This window comes from Onychomys torridus, chromosome 4 (assembly GCF_903995425.1).
Source record: "Onychomys torridus chromosome 4, mOncTor1.1, whole genome shotgun sequence".
Classification (NCBI taxonomy): domain Eukaryota; kingdom Metazoa; phylum Chordata; class Mammalia; order Rodentia; family Cricetidae; genus Onychomys; species Onychomys torridus.
The window spans coordinates 63,162,205-63,177,768 of record NC_050446.1 but is presented as its reverse complement, the minus strand read 5'-3'; the positions used below and the strand labels follow the sequence as shown (position 1 = coordinate 63,177,768).

At 37.1% G+C, this 15,564-nt stretch overlaps 1 protein-coding gene across 1 annotated transcript; it reads left to right on the top strand.

Annotated features, from left to right (window-relative positions):
* The first annotated feature begins 8,513 nt into the window (after window positions 1–8,513).
* LOC118581492 (olfactory receptor 1052-like) lies at window positions 8,514–9,452 on the top strand. Its single transcript, XM_036183651.1, has one exon. The coding sequence runs from the start codon at window positions 8,514–8,516 to the stop codon at window positions 9,450–9,452; it is 939 nt and encodes a 312-aa protein (XP_036039544.1).
* The last annotated feature ends 6,112 nt before the right edge of the window (window positions 9,453–15,564 follow it).

Genomic DNA, 15,564 nt, shown 5'->3' with positions numbered 1-15,564 from the left:
TTTAAGGCAAAGATATACAAAATATTGATGTAAGTAATAATGTATAAAATTTCAATAAAAGTTAAAATAACTGGAATTATAGTATTCCTTCAAGTTGAACGTTATGTTGTATAGTGCTAAAAACACTCAATAATATTATACAATAAATGCATGGATTGTGTTTTGTTATTTAACCTAAACACTAGACACTATCCTAGGGTAGCTGTCTGATATAATTGACCGTATCTTTATTCTCTCATATTATGTACTGAAATTCATATAAATATGTTTATTTATGACAAATATACATACATAAAATATGAATGTTCAGACTCACCAGTAAGGATTCCATAAAAGAAAAAATAAAATATGTTTACAACACTTAACATACATCTTAACTTATTCATTTTTTGAGCAATATAAATAATTTTCCAGCACCATAATGTTGTTTTACTAAAATGCAGCCAGCTACATTTAAAATATGTTTTCCTTGATAATTTATAGTCCTAATAATTCAAAGTGAATATGCTTCTTTAAAAGTATCTTGAAGATGCCACTTTCAGCCAAGATGCCATTTGTAATTAATCTCTGCTGGCAAAGGGAAAATCATTTTTCTCCAATAAAGTGTCACTGAGTATCTCAGCCACACTCCAGAAAAAGATCCATGTCCAGAACTGTTTGTACAAAACAAATGAATGCGAAGATTATTTTGTAAGATTTTTGGTACTCTTTTGTCTTACTGGTTTTTGTTTTCATTTTGTTTGTTTGCTTGCTTTTGTTTTTTCCTTTAGTTTTGATTTTTGTTTCTCTCCTTTTGGTTTGGCAGATTATTCAATATATATATAGAGAGAACACAAAGTTGGGTATATAAGGAAGATCTAAGAGAAGTTGAAGGAAGGGAAGATATGATAAAAAATATTGTGTATAAATTTCATTTGATAAAGGGGATTTTCCCCTTTTGAAAAAGAACTTGGTTGCGGATCACATTTCCATCCACAGGGTTGATATGAGTAGTTTTTGGGTCCCATTTCCACATGTGGAATCTGACACTGAGGAAGAGCTCAATCTTGAAGTTCCTCCCTGTTGAAGGATTGCTGAAGGTAACTGAGCAAGAAAAAATCCCCCAAACTTTCGTAAAGTACAGGGATGGAATTCATTAGCAGGAAGTAAATGTAGATTCTATCACTGTTTGAGGCTTGTTTTGTAAGTGTCCAACAAATACTTTGACCTAATCTGTGATGGCAATTTTACTTGCTCTTGAACAAACATGGCCTGAATTCAAAGTTCAACTCTTAAGCTCCTGGATATCTGAAGATTATAATCATTCCATTTAAACTCTAGTATAATAAGGATACACCTCCAAAATATTCTATCACAGGACTGGGGCTAATGGTCAGTTATTAGAATGCTTGCCTACCCTGAAAGAAGCCCTGCTTTCAGTCCCTAGCAAGGCATATAATAAACATGGTGGAAACACACAGGGATCTCAAAATTCCATAAATGGTTGTAGGAAGATTTAATATTCCCAATTTTAATATGTATTTGAGGCCAGCCTGGCTACAGGAGACACTGTTTCTTAAAATCAAATCAAAATGAATATGCCTTTGCCTGAATTAAACATTGATATTTTAAAATTTAAGAACATATTTTTTCATATTAGAATTTATACTAATTTTAGAAGTACAAATGCATATATTCTCATTCATTCCTTGAAAATTTATGTGTTAAGTCTGATACCTAATATTTCCTATATGAAAGTATGAATAATTTAATAATTTGGTGTCATCTATAATGTAAATTATATACAGTTTTTATGAGAGGAGGGTAAAGAGGAATATCAAGACCCAATTGATCTAACAGAGGAAAAGAGAGGAGCAGTGACTCCTAGGAGAAGAGGAGCTGAAGGAAAGATAGGAGAAAGAGGGGAATAGGAAACATAACAATATAGATGACTGAAAGCACAGGGACAAATAGCCAAAGGGATGGAAGCACATGAATTATGAACCAAAGGCTGTGGAGCCCCCAGCTGGATCAGGCCCTCTGTTTAAGTGAGACAACTGAATAGCATGAACTGTTTGGGAGGCATTCAGGTTGTGGGACCAGGACCTGTCCTTAGTGCATGAGCTGGCTGTTTGGGACCTGGGGCTTACACAGAGACACTTTGCTCAGCCTGGAAGAAGGGGACTGGACCTGCCTGTACTGAATCTACCAGGTTTAAATGAATCCCCAGGGGAGTCTTGGCCCTGGAGGAAATGTGAATGGAGGGGAGGGGCTGAGGGGAAGGTGAGGGTGGGGGCGGGAGGGGGGAGGACAGGGGAACCCATGGCTGATGTGTAAAATTAAGACATAAATATAATAAATAACAAAAAAGTATGTGGAATCATACTTTTAAACTATTTACAAAAAAAAAAAAACCTAAATGAACAAAACATACACAAAACTATCGAGCACATAATTCTGTATATAAATATACATGTAGAGTTTGAATGATCTTTTTCATCTGGGCTGATGATACTCCCTCCAAGACCCAAATGCTACCTTACAAAAACCCAATATTAGATATGAGAAACCCTCTTTTGAGTTCTTGGTCAGAGCTTTCTAAGATACCCAAAACATACAGCTAATGCTGTCGACCTTGATTATGCCCCAGAAGTGAAAGGTAACCAGCTATTTCTGAAGACACCATACACATCAAAAACAGGAACCAGAGAAAACAGCAGTATAACTGAAAGTACTGCCTACTCCCTGAGAAACAGCTTCATGGTATCAAAGGCACTATGCAAACATGCAAAGGATATAAGTAACTCACAGTCTCACCTACCATGATGGCTATAAACCACATCAACCAAAAATGTTGTATGATAAACCTATGGGTGAAATAATGGCACACATTTGTAGTGGGTAGCCATCCCAACATTGGCCTGGAAGTTCCAACTCCCACTGAGGCTTTGGTAATGGTCAAGCCCACAAGGCAGGGTGGAGGAGGAAGCAGAAGACCCAGGATCAGGAGGAGGGCTCTCTCTTGGTTCTGGGATGCTGGACACAGGAGGTAGACAGAGCAGAGTTCTCTAGAGAACACCACCAGACTTCGCCATACCTTTGCCAGACCCTACAATCTATCCCTTCATTTGTAAGTTACCCCACAAAATAAACCTCCCTTTTAACTATGTGGAGTGGCCTTAATAATTTCACCAATATCTGGCACTCACGTGGGGCAAATTCCAAAGGCCTAGAGGGCTCCCTCCCTCAGCCTCCTCCCCAGCTGGTGGGTACCTAAACCTGAAAATGGCCTGTCAGATACTGTAGGCCTATAGCCAATTTGAATGCACCAATGATGCTGAAAAACATTAGGTGACTGTCCAGGCTGCCAGCTGTCTCTGTCTACTCTTGCAAGACTCCCGAAAGTTGCTTGCATCCTTCTCCCATTTCTCAGGTCTTATTATATTCCTTCTCAGGTCTTTGATGAGGTTGAAGACTAGCAATTATAGTTACAACTTAGTGTATGTATATATATATATATATATATATATATATACATACATATATAATATCTTATATAGAATATATTAAGTATTAGACTCAAGTTCTTTAGGATAGGACACCTTTTGGAATGATCTTTGTAACATGCCACCTACCCATGCTCTAGACTTCCCTGAATTTTACTATGTGTTTTATGCTTGATATTGTTTGCACTTAATGTAATTCCAACTTATCTAGGTCATTATCCCTCATTACTCCTGGACAATATTTGATAACCATCTCTTTGTATATAGTCTTGTATTAGGTTAGAACTTTCTTATTTAGACAAAAGGGGGAGATGTAGTGGGTAGCCATCCCAGCATTGGCCTGGAAGTTCCAACCCCCACTGAGGCTTCGGTAATGGTCATGTCCACAAGGCAGGGCAGAGGAGAAAGCGGAAGACCCAGGATCGGGAGGAGGGCTCTCTCTTGGTTCTGGGATGCTGAACGCAGGAGGTAGACTGAACAGAGGTCTCCAGAGAGCACTGCCGGTCTGAGCTATACCTTTGCCAGACCCTACAACCTATCCCTTCATTTGTAAGTTACCCCACAAAATAAACCTCCCTTTTAACTATGTGGAGTGGCCTTAATAATTTCACCAATACACATTGTTATGGAACAGCACACATGAGGCCTTCGTAGGTTGGGCCAAGTGCCCTGGTGGGTGAAGAAGACATGCCATGCAGACATGGCACAGACCATGGCATAGAGGGCTGAAAAGTTATACCATGCAGGCACGGCATCCATGTGGAAAGTTTATTTGTGGGGGAAGGGAGGAGGGAGAAGAGGAGAAAGAGGAAGAAGAGAGGGAGGGCAGGAGGGAGGGAAACAGAGAGAGAGAAGGAGGAGTTGGTGCACACCTCATGGGAATAGAGAGAAAGAAAGGGGAGCGGGGGAGAAGTTTTCTTGGACGGTGGGCCAGGGTATTACCTGCTTATTGGCCAGGGTTCCAAGAAGTGGGTCTGAATGCTGACACACATACTTTAGTGGTAACTAACAGCTGTGCGATTGGACTTAATGGCTGCTCAAAATAAAACTGATACCATGGAAACAACTAACTATTCAGTGGTGGTATAATCACAGTTATTGGAAAGAATATACAAGCAGCAGTTTACTAAACCGTCACAATCATTAACAACCATCTATATAAAAGGTAAATGCAATATTGACCCATCAAGGAAGTGCCTCTTGGCAGCAGCAGGAGACTGCTACAGAAAAATAAAGCCAAACAGTATGTAGAGCTGTGAAGCCAAGTCCCAGTGGAAACATCTACAAAGCACTACAATACCTAAGGCTCAGGGAACATTGTGCAAGTGGGGACAGAAAGATTATAGTACCAGAAGATCAGAAAGTGTGTTGGGAGATTGTGTCTCCTAGGTGTGTAAGAAGCTACACCTGCCGGGCAGTGGTGGCGCACACCTTTAATCCCAGCACTTGGGAGGCAGAGCCAGGCGGATCTTTGTGAGTTTGAGGCCAGCCTGGTCTACAGAGTGAGATCCAGGACAGGCACAAAGCTACACAGAGAAACCCTGTCTAGAAAAACCAAAAAAATAAAAAGAAGCTACACACATAAAGTCTTACCAACATGACTGCTTAAACATGAGCTCGACAAGGACAATAAAAATGGACATGCCAAACTGGTTGTGGAAAAGCCCTTGAGGCCTCAAATCTAGACAAAAATCCTCAAGCACCTGAGAAAAGTTCAGAGATGGAGATGTGCTCGTCTGAGATGTGCTTTTCCTAAGGCAAGAGAACATCAACCAGTTGTCCAGTGCCAAATAGTCAGCCTTGAAAACATACATACAGATAACATTATATGGACTCAATGGGTTATATTTGGGAAGATGTATGTATATACAAAAAAGCATATATGTATGCAATAACAACTGAGGGAAAAAGAGGCCATGAGTTTGAGGGAAAACAGGGAGGGTATATGCAAAGTTTTTGAAGTGAGGAAAGAAAAGGAAGAAATGTAATTCAGATATATAAATAAACAAAGAATATTGAAATGGAATTGCATGTTGATTAAAGACCCTGCCATGAGTGCCCAGAACATAGCAAGCATATAGTAAGGAGACACATTTTTTGACATTTTTACCTGAAAAAAATAACCATTTTAGCAAAACCAATAATATTATTCACCTTATATTAGATTGTTTAAATTATTGTAGATACCGAAGTCATTATTATAAGTTTACTGCCACTTTTGTAAGCAGTTGTTTATTTACTTATTTTGTTTGGTTTTTCAATGATATATGAGTTACACTAATTATGCACATTACTCTTTAGTTAATAATATTTAGAATACCATTAAAGCTTGCATTGAACTGTTTAAATATTTTTAATCCATTATTCAATTATTCTAGCTACTCATTGTTCCAAAGTGACAGAAATGTTGATTTAGAAATGTATACAAATTTCCTAATTGCCTATATTATAAAAATCATACAGTATCTACTATATGAAAATAGACAGAGGAACATAACTACACATACACACTTCACATTAAATCATATCCAAATCTTTTCTGCTTTCACATTATATATATATATATATATATAATATGTAATTTTTATATGTATATTATATGTATATATATATATATAATATGTAATTTTCACTTATAAAATAGATAAATTATAATTTCAAAATAGAAAATATTTTTTCCTGTTTCTCTTTTCTTTTAGTGCTTCATTTTTTGAAACATAGCAAAGTCCTTAACTTCCTCAGGGCTACCTGAAGCATTTTTAATGAATCCCAGTGTTTACAGTACCCTGGAGATTCCATCCTCCAAGGGCAAAGAGCCAAATATAAACTCAACAGTAAGGAAATTTAGAGATGGACCTATTCTGCTTCTTCACACCAGGTAGGCAACCTGCTTACTTATTACAGAACAGCACTTATAAATAACTTTCAAAATGAGCAATGTCCCCAACACATGAATATAAAGTGTTGCAAGGTCACATGGTGCTAGTCCTTTTGATCATGAAGTTCAGGAAATGGAGTCAGGAAAAGGCAACAGTCAATGGTTACTCCTAAGACACACTGTAGGCATGTTCTACATTTTTTCAGATACATGTGCTTGGTGGTGTATAGTTTTATTTTTGCAAGTTCAAATGTTTTCAAATCTAGAAGGATTCCTATAAAATGCTGATGTTTGTTAATTTGAGTAAAAGAACAATAAACTAAATTTTTTCCTTCATTATCAGAAAAACGTTTTAGACTCTAATATAAATTTAGTGAATATAACTTATTTTGAGCAAAAGAGAAAAGAAAGCAGTTTAGACAAAATTGCAATTAAGTAAATTTAAAAATCATTCATGAAATCACCAAGTTGAACAAAAACATAGGAATTATCATAAATTCAGTTTTCTTAAAATAAAACTCATTAAGAGAAAATGCTGAACACTATTAAACCAAAAAATATTTTTAAAATAGATTAATCCAAAATGCTATTGTGAAGCTACTCAACACATGCTTATTTTTTCTTTTTTTTCTGCATTTGTTAGGCATCTACCAGCAATGAATATCTGGGCTTCTTATGTTAGGTATAACAATTTTCCAGATGTTTCTAGATGACATGCACAACTTACCAATGAGATAAGTTTATAGATAGATCTACTTGATTATACAAATCTGAGTGCTCTGGTAGAAAACCAGCCATAATTTTATTGCAGTTTCAGGAAAGTACAGAAAGTCAATGCTAATTTGCAATATTTGCCTTGTTGTTTAATGGCTGGCTTAAAATATGAGCCCCTACCTTATCATCCTTTACCTCATTTCAAAAGTTAGGGAAAGTTCTTTCTCAGTTTATCTGGGTACATTGTTTGTGGAAAATAATATTTATAAATGTTTGGATAAAATGAGGTTTCCTATAAAATTTATGTGAAATATTCTTTACATTTGTCTTACTGAAAATCCTTGTATCTCGGCATATTATATATTCCTAAAATTTCTTTGTTAAGAATTTCCCATAAGCATTGCTTTCCCACTTTCTAAGTATGTTATAAATCAACAAATGCTGTTAATTTGAAGTCATATCTTAAAATCAAATTGGCTTAATTATCTAACTTTGGTGAATTAAAAGCTAAATATATAAGTCATCAATTGGGTCATAGATATACACATTCTTTCTTAAAATTGATTTGTCTACCTGGCTTCAGAGATTAAAAGAAAGAAGAAAAAATCAACACCTTGTGAACAAAATATCTGCTGTTTTCAAATCCACACTGAAGAGTAAACACTGCAGAAAATCAGAGCATTTATGGTAAGTGCTATTTACTGCATCAAAGACTAATTTTGTGGAACAGTGGAACAAGTTACCTGAAGGAAACATATCTCACTATGATAATTTCTTTTCGTTTCATAATCCAGACTCTGAGTCTCATTTTCCTTTATTATTCACTCTACATTAAATTAGATGTTATTGTCTGTGTCTCTTTACACTTATAAAATATATATGTAAATACAATATATTTTATACATTTATATGGTATTTTACTGTTTAACTTGCCTAAATTGAATAGAGAACATTTTTTTTTCAAAATCTTAACCTATATATTAAATGCTGAGAGAATTTTGTTTGCTTGCTAGTTTTATTCTTCTATAGTAGGTACTAACCCCTTGAAGGTGTAGTCCATTTTATTCATTCTGGCAATTTAGAATATTCTGTTACCAATGACCCACTGACTAAACTCTCTACTGGGAAAAAAAAAGTAAAGACTTGATTCTTATTGTGTCTTTCAATGAGTATTGCGCTTTCTCCACATGTCTTCCTTCATGTGACACATAATGGTAATTTTAATTCCTTGATGAGAGTCAAGGAAAATGTTTTTAAAAGCTGACTTTTCAGACTTTGCTAATTTGAATTTGATTTGGATTATTATAGTTGATAATGAAAACTTTGAAGTTCTTAGAAGATGCCAAGAGAATGATTTCATGACTGTAAACTATACTCTCTGGTCATTTCTTTTTTCCACTGGTTCTTTGCAGATCTCTCATAAAGGAATCACATCAATGGCTGACAGAAATTTGAGTGTGATAAGTGAATTTATCCTCCTAGGCCTGACTGACGACCCTCTGCTGAATACTGTACTCTTTGTGCTGTTTCTCTTAATCTATGTCATTACTCTTGTAGGCAATTTGTGGGTTATCATAATAATTTTAGCTACTTCTCAGCTTCATTCCCCCAAGTACTTTTTTCTTAGCCACTTGGCTTTCTTGGATTTCTGCTATTCATCAGTCTTTCTTCCTAAAATGCTGATAAACTACTTGATAGATCAAAAAACCATCTCGTACCACGGCTGCCTCCTACAGTATTCCTTCGTCAACATGTTTCTGACTGCAGAATGCTTCCTCTTGGCTGCAATGGCCTATGATCGGTATCTTGCCATCTGCAGTCCACTTCACTATAGGGGACTCATGACCCCCACCTTTTGCATCTATCTGGTGGCTGCCTCTTACTTGCTGGGCTGTGTCAACTCACTCATCCACCTGAGAAGCCTTCTCAATCTGACTTTCTGTGGGCCCAACGCCGTTGACCACTATTTCTGTGATATTCCATTGCTCTTTCAGCTCTCCTGCTCAGATACTCGCCACAGTGAAATTTTATTCCTTGTTCTTTCTGGGACTACATCCGTAACGACGTTTTTGATAGTAGTCGGCTCCTATCTAGGGATTCTTATCACTGTCCTGAAAATACATTCTGCCCGGGGAAGTTATAAAGCTCTATCCACATGTGCCTCCCACTTAACTGTAGTAACACTCTTCTATGGAACTGTGATATCGACTTACATGGGAACCAGCTCAAGCTTTCCGCAGGATACAGAAAAAATCCTATCTGTGTTTTACACTCTTTTGCTGCCAATACTGAATCTTTTGATATATAGCGTGAGAAACAAAGAGGCCAAAGAAGCCATGAGAAGAATGATTAAGAGAAAAGTGTTTTCTCAGTGATTATGGATTTCCAGACAGAGATGTCTAAGGCATGCTTCTTTATTCTATAGACTAAGATGTGGTTAAATGCCTACAGTGTTTCAAGCAGGGGCAAGTAAGAAATTTTGAAAGCAATTTTTGTTCAAACATACATTCATGGTAGGTTTTTAATTTTTAATGCTTTTATTAGCATTAATTAATTATTCGCTGTGTTTTCATTATCTTATATTAAGCATGGCACATACATGCCTTATATGTGAATATTATATACATTGCCCTTCTATATATAATATACAATATAATAAGATTGACCTTTCCCAATACCACAGGAACCATTCTTTTTCAAACTAGCCCCCTTCTAAAATGCAAGTTCCTTTTGGGGAGATGTGAGTAGTTCCAAGAATTACATTGAGTTTACTGATGGGACATAAATGAGGGCTTATTTCTGCATTAATTTGAAACTCATGAAAAGTTCCACTTTCTCAATAATTATGTACACAATTCTGTATACCCAGTTTCAAGGCACAAGGGGAGACAGGAGAGGGAAAATTGTATGTGAAAAAACAAGTGGCATTTAGTGCAACACTAATAGCAGGTAAGAAGCTTTCACAGTGTTTGTTTCATGCCATGACCACTGCACTTGTCTGTCTTGTTTTCTAACAATAAAACCCCACATGGAAAAGACTCATGGTAGTTTCTGTCTTTCCTTGTGTGAAGATGCCACAAAGAATGAATTTTCATCATGCTTGTTTTCACAAACGTCTGCCTTTAGTACAGGTACAAACACTCTGACAGTTTTTTTTTTCCTTGCAGAATCTCAGAAGTCTTCCCTTAAATTGTTTCATGTCACTGATATCTAATTTTCATTCTCAAATGATGGTTCTGAAAAAAATCTAATATCCTCTATAATTGATTAACTCTATTTTCCATCATTGACTATTTTAAAATAGGATTGTCACTTTTCTTTAAGAACAGACAGGAAGAGGAGAATAAGAATAAATAGTAATAATTAAGGAAAACTGGTGACATAGCAAACTCTACATTTCTTTGTTACAGTAGACAGTTTTACTGATGAAACAAATCAGGTCAAAGGATGTGAGCACAGATTACAGGTCAGACATGACAAAACTCTGAGAGATGAAAATCAAAGACATACTATTATGTGCTTATAAATAAGCCTTCTCCTAGTCAACATCTATAAATAGCACTTATTTTATATTTCTCCTATACCATCTTTCATTTAGAATAATGAAAATTGGAATATTTAGTTTTTATTTTCCCCTTTGTGGAAACTTTATACCCTTTAGTCGAACAGAAGTATTGCACGCCAATACAAATATCTTCACTTATCTGAGTATACTGAAACTCACCAAAAATCAGAATTTAACATCTTCCTCAAATAATATAGTTTTCTGAAATGCCATTTTATTTTAAAAACAAGTTGTAACTCAGAACTAAGTATTGCTTATATTTGCATGTTAATTTTTGGCTTGCTTGAAAGAGCATTTAAATCTTCATTTCCCATTACTGCCATGTCTAGACAACACCAGGAGAGCACATCCTGGACATGCAAACCCTCAGCATGACAGATTTGGAATACATAATTCAAATGGTGATTGTAAGCTTGTAAAATCAAACAAACCACAAAAAACCCACAACTGTGTTCATGTTTCTAGAACAATAAAAAGCTCAAATATTAGTGTATACAGATAAATAAACATCAAATTTTAAATGTGCCAATGAATTTTCACTTATCCAGCTGCTAATGTTTATTCTTAGAATGTCTTTCTCCTGGTATTGTTGCTCTTCCACAATCAATTATTGTGGATTCCAATGTAATGGATAACTTGAATCTTTTTTTTTTTCTTCTATAATCATTGTTCTCAAGGAAAAACTTCAAGGATTTTTGTATCTCTAATAACATTCTTGTTAATGTTACTGAAAATATTGCATTCCTCCTACATTTCTTTATTCATATTAGTTTCCACTTTATTTTTAGCAGTTTAGTGTAGGGTTTGTTTTCAGTAATAAGACCTTTTAGGATTCATGTTACAACATTCCAAATATTTGTCCACATACCAACAAAAATACAAGTTTTACACAATTTTTATTTGCAATTTAGGCACTTGTAAATTAGATATTATAAAGAAAATAAATTTTGAGCTGCAATTTGTTTTTCTTATTATTTATTTATTTATTTATTTATTGGGTTTTTTTTGTTTTTTGTTTTTTTGTTTTTTTAGATGTTCCAGTTCACTTTATTTATTTTGCATGAATGTGTTTTTTTCTCCTTTTTTACTTATTATATTTGTTTTTTTAATTATGTGTTTTAACTTTATACATCAGCCATGGGTTCCCCTGTCCTCCCCCCTCCCGCCCCCAAACCCACCTTCTCCCTAGCCCCTCCCCTCCATTCCCATGTCCTCCAGGACCAAGACACCCCTGGGGATTCATTTAAACCTGGTGGATTCAGTACAGGCAGGTCCAGTCCCCTCCATCCAGGCTGAGCATGTGTCCCTGTGTAAGCCCAAGGTTCCAAACAGCCCCCTCATGCACTAAGGACAGGTCCTGGTCCCAAAGCCTGGGTGCCTCTCAAATAGATCAAGCTATTAAATTGTCTCACTTATCCAGAGGGCCTGATCTAGCTAGGGGCTCCACAGCCTTTGGTTCATAATTCATGTGCTTTCTTTGGATTGGCTATTTGTCCTTGTGCTTTTTGCAATCTTGGATTCAACAATTCACATTCTTGCAGTCCCTCCTCTTTCTCGACCATGGGACACTTGGAGCTCCACCTGGGGCCTGGCTGAGGATCTCTGCATCCACTTCCATCAGTTATTGGATGAGAGTTCCAAGTCGACTGCTAGGGTGTTTAGTCTTCTGATCACAAGACTAGGTCAGATCAGGATTTCGGTCAACCATTGCCAGCAGTCTACAGAGGATATATCATTGTGGATTTCTAGGGAAATCTCCAGCACTCTGCCTATTCCTGTCCTCATGTGGTCTTTATTTATCATTGTCAGTTATTCCTTGTTCTCCCTTTCTGTTCTTGATTCAGCTGGGATCTCCTGCTCCCCTAAGCTCTCTTTCCCTTGAACCTTGCCCTTCATCACTCCCACTGTCGTTGAGGTTGTTCATGTAGATCTCATACATTTCTCTGTCATTGGGTGATCTCTGGGTCTTTCCTAGAGTCCCATTTTCGAGGTAGCATACCTGGAGTTGTGTAGCAGTAAAGTCATCTTTGTTTTACATCTAGTATCCTCCTATGAGTGAGTGCATACCATGTTTGTCTTTCTGAGACTGGGTTACCTCACTCAGGATGATTATATCTAGATCCATCCATTTGCCTACAAACATCATGATGTCATTGTTTTTCTCTGCTGAGTAGTACTCCATTGTGTATATGTACCATATTTTCTTTATCCATTCTTCAGTTGAAGGGCATGTAGGTTGTTTCCAGGTTCTGGCTATTACAAACAATGCTGATATGAACATAGCTGAGCAAATGCCCTTGTGATGTTATTGAGCATTCCTTGGGTATATGCCCAAGTGCTATAGCTGGGTTTTGGGAGAGATGGATTCCCAATTTTCTAAGGAAGCGCCATATTGATTTCCAAAGTCACTGTACAAGCTGGCATTACCACCAGCAGTGGAGGAGAGTTTCCCTTGTTCCACATCGTCTCTAGCATAAGCTGTCTTCTGTGGTTTTTTTTTTTTTATCTTAGCCATTCTGACAGGTATAAGGTGGTATCTCAGAGTCGTTTTGATTTGCATTTCCCGGGTAATTAGGGATGTTGAGCATTTCTTTAAATGTCTTTCAGCCATTTGAACTTTCTCTGTGGAGAATTTTCTGTTTAGTTCTATATCCCATTTCTTAATTGGACTGTTGGGCATTTTGATGTCTAATTTCTTGAGTACTTTATATATTCTAGATATCAGTTTTCTGTCAGATGTGGGGTTGGTGAAGACCTTTTCCCATTCTGTAGGCTGTCACTTTGTCTTGTTGGCTGTGGTGTCTGCTCTGCCCATACTTATTCAACATAGTACTTGAAGTTCTAGCCAGAGCAATAAGACAACCTAAGGAGATGAAGGGGATACAAATTGGAAAAGGAGAAATCAAGCTCTCCCTATTTGCCGATGACATGATAGTATACATGAGGGACCCCAAAAGTTCAACCAAGGAGCTGATACAGCTAATAAAAACCTTCAGCAACATGGCAGGATACAAGATAAACTCAAAATTCTGTAGCCCTCCTATATACAATAGACAAACAGGCTGAGAAGGGAATCAGACATACATCACCCTTTACAATAGCCACAAATGATATAAAATACCTTGGGGTTACACTAACTAAGCATGTGAAGGACCTATATGACAAGAACTTTAAGTCCCTGAAAAAAGAAATTGAAGAAGATGTCAGAAAATGGAAATATCTCCCATGCTCATGGATAGGCAGGATTAACACAGGAAAAATGGCGATCTTACCAAAAGCAATCTACAGATTCAATGCAATCCCCACCAAATTATCAACACAATTCTTCACAGATCTGGAAAGAATAATACTAAACTTCATATGGAAAAACAAAAAACCCAGGATAGCCAAAAGAATCCTGTACAGTAAAACAACCTCTGGGGGCATCATGATCCCTGACCTCAAGCTCTACTATAGAGCTACCATAATAAAAACAATTTGATACTGGCATAAAATCTGACATGTGGACCAATGGAATCGAACTGAAGACCCTGACATTAATCTGCATACCTATGAACATATAATTTTTGACAAAGAAGCCAAAACTGTACAATGGAAAAAAGAAAGTATCTTCAACAAATGTTGCTGGCATAACTGGATGTCAATGTGTAGAAAGCTGCAAATATATCCATATCTGTCACCATGTGCAAAACTTAAGTCCAAGTGGATCAAAGACCTCAACATAAATCCAGTTACTGTGAATCTGATAGAAAAGAAACGAGGAAGTTGTCTTGAATGCATTGGCACCAGAGATCACTTCCTAACTATAACACCAGTAGCACAGACACTGAGAGAAAGAATCAATCAATGGGACCCATTGAAATTGAGAAGCTTTTGTAGAGCAAAGGACACAGCCAACAAGACAAAGCGACAGCCTACAGAATGGGAAAAGTTCTTCACCAACCCCACATCTGACAGAAAACAAGAGCATTTACTCAGATATGTTCATATCAGCTTAGTTTGTAATAGCCAGAACCTGGAAACACCCTAGATGCACTTCAACTGAAGAATGGATAAAGAAAATGTGGTATATATACACAATGGAGTACTACTCAGCAGAGAAAAACAATGACATCATGATGTTTGTAGGCAAATGGATGGATCTAGATATAATCATCCTGAGTGAGGTAACCCAGTCTCAGAAAGACAAACATGGTATGTACTCACTCATAGGAGGATACTAGATGTAAAACAAAGATGACTAGACTGCTACTCACAACTCTAGGGAGACTACATAGAAAACAGGACCCCAAGAAAGTCACTAGGATTCCCCAATTACAGAGAAATGGATTAGATCTACACGAACAACCTGGAGATGAGTGGGGGTAATGAAGGGCAAGGTTCAAGGGAAAGTGAGCTTAGGGGAGCAGGAGATCCCAGCTGAATCAAGAACAGAAAGGGAGAACAAGGAATAACTGACAATGATAAATGAAAACCACGTGAGAACAGGAATAGGCAGAGTGCTGGAGAGGTCTCCAGAAATCCACAATGATTCATCCTCTGTAGACTGCTGGCCATAGTTGAGAGAAAGTCTGATCTGACCTAGTCAGGTGATCAGATGTCCAAACACCCTAACAGTCGTGCTGTAACTCTTATCCAATAACTGATGGAAGTGGATGCAGAGATCCTCAGCCAGGCCCCAGGTGGAGCTCCAGTAGTCTAATTGTCGAGAAAGAGGAGGGATTGTATGAGTGAGAATTGTTGAGACCAAGACTGGAAAAATCACTGGGACAAACAGCCAAACTAAGGACAGATCCTGGTCCCACAGACTGTTCTCATGTGGTCTTCATTTATCATGGTCTGTTATTCCTTGTTCTCCCTTTCTGTTCTTGATTCAGCTGGGATGTGGGATGAGGATCTGTCCTTAGTGCATGAGCTGGCTG

Excerpts from the sequence above, each read along its gene's own strand:
- LOC118581492 (XM_036183651.1), top strand. The coding sequence starts at position 8,514 with ATGGCTGACAGAAATTTGAGTGTGATAAGTGAATTTATCCTCCTAGGC.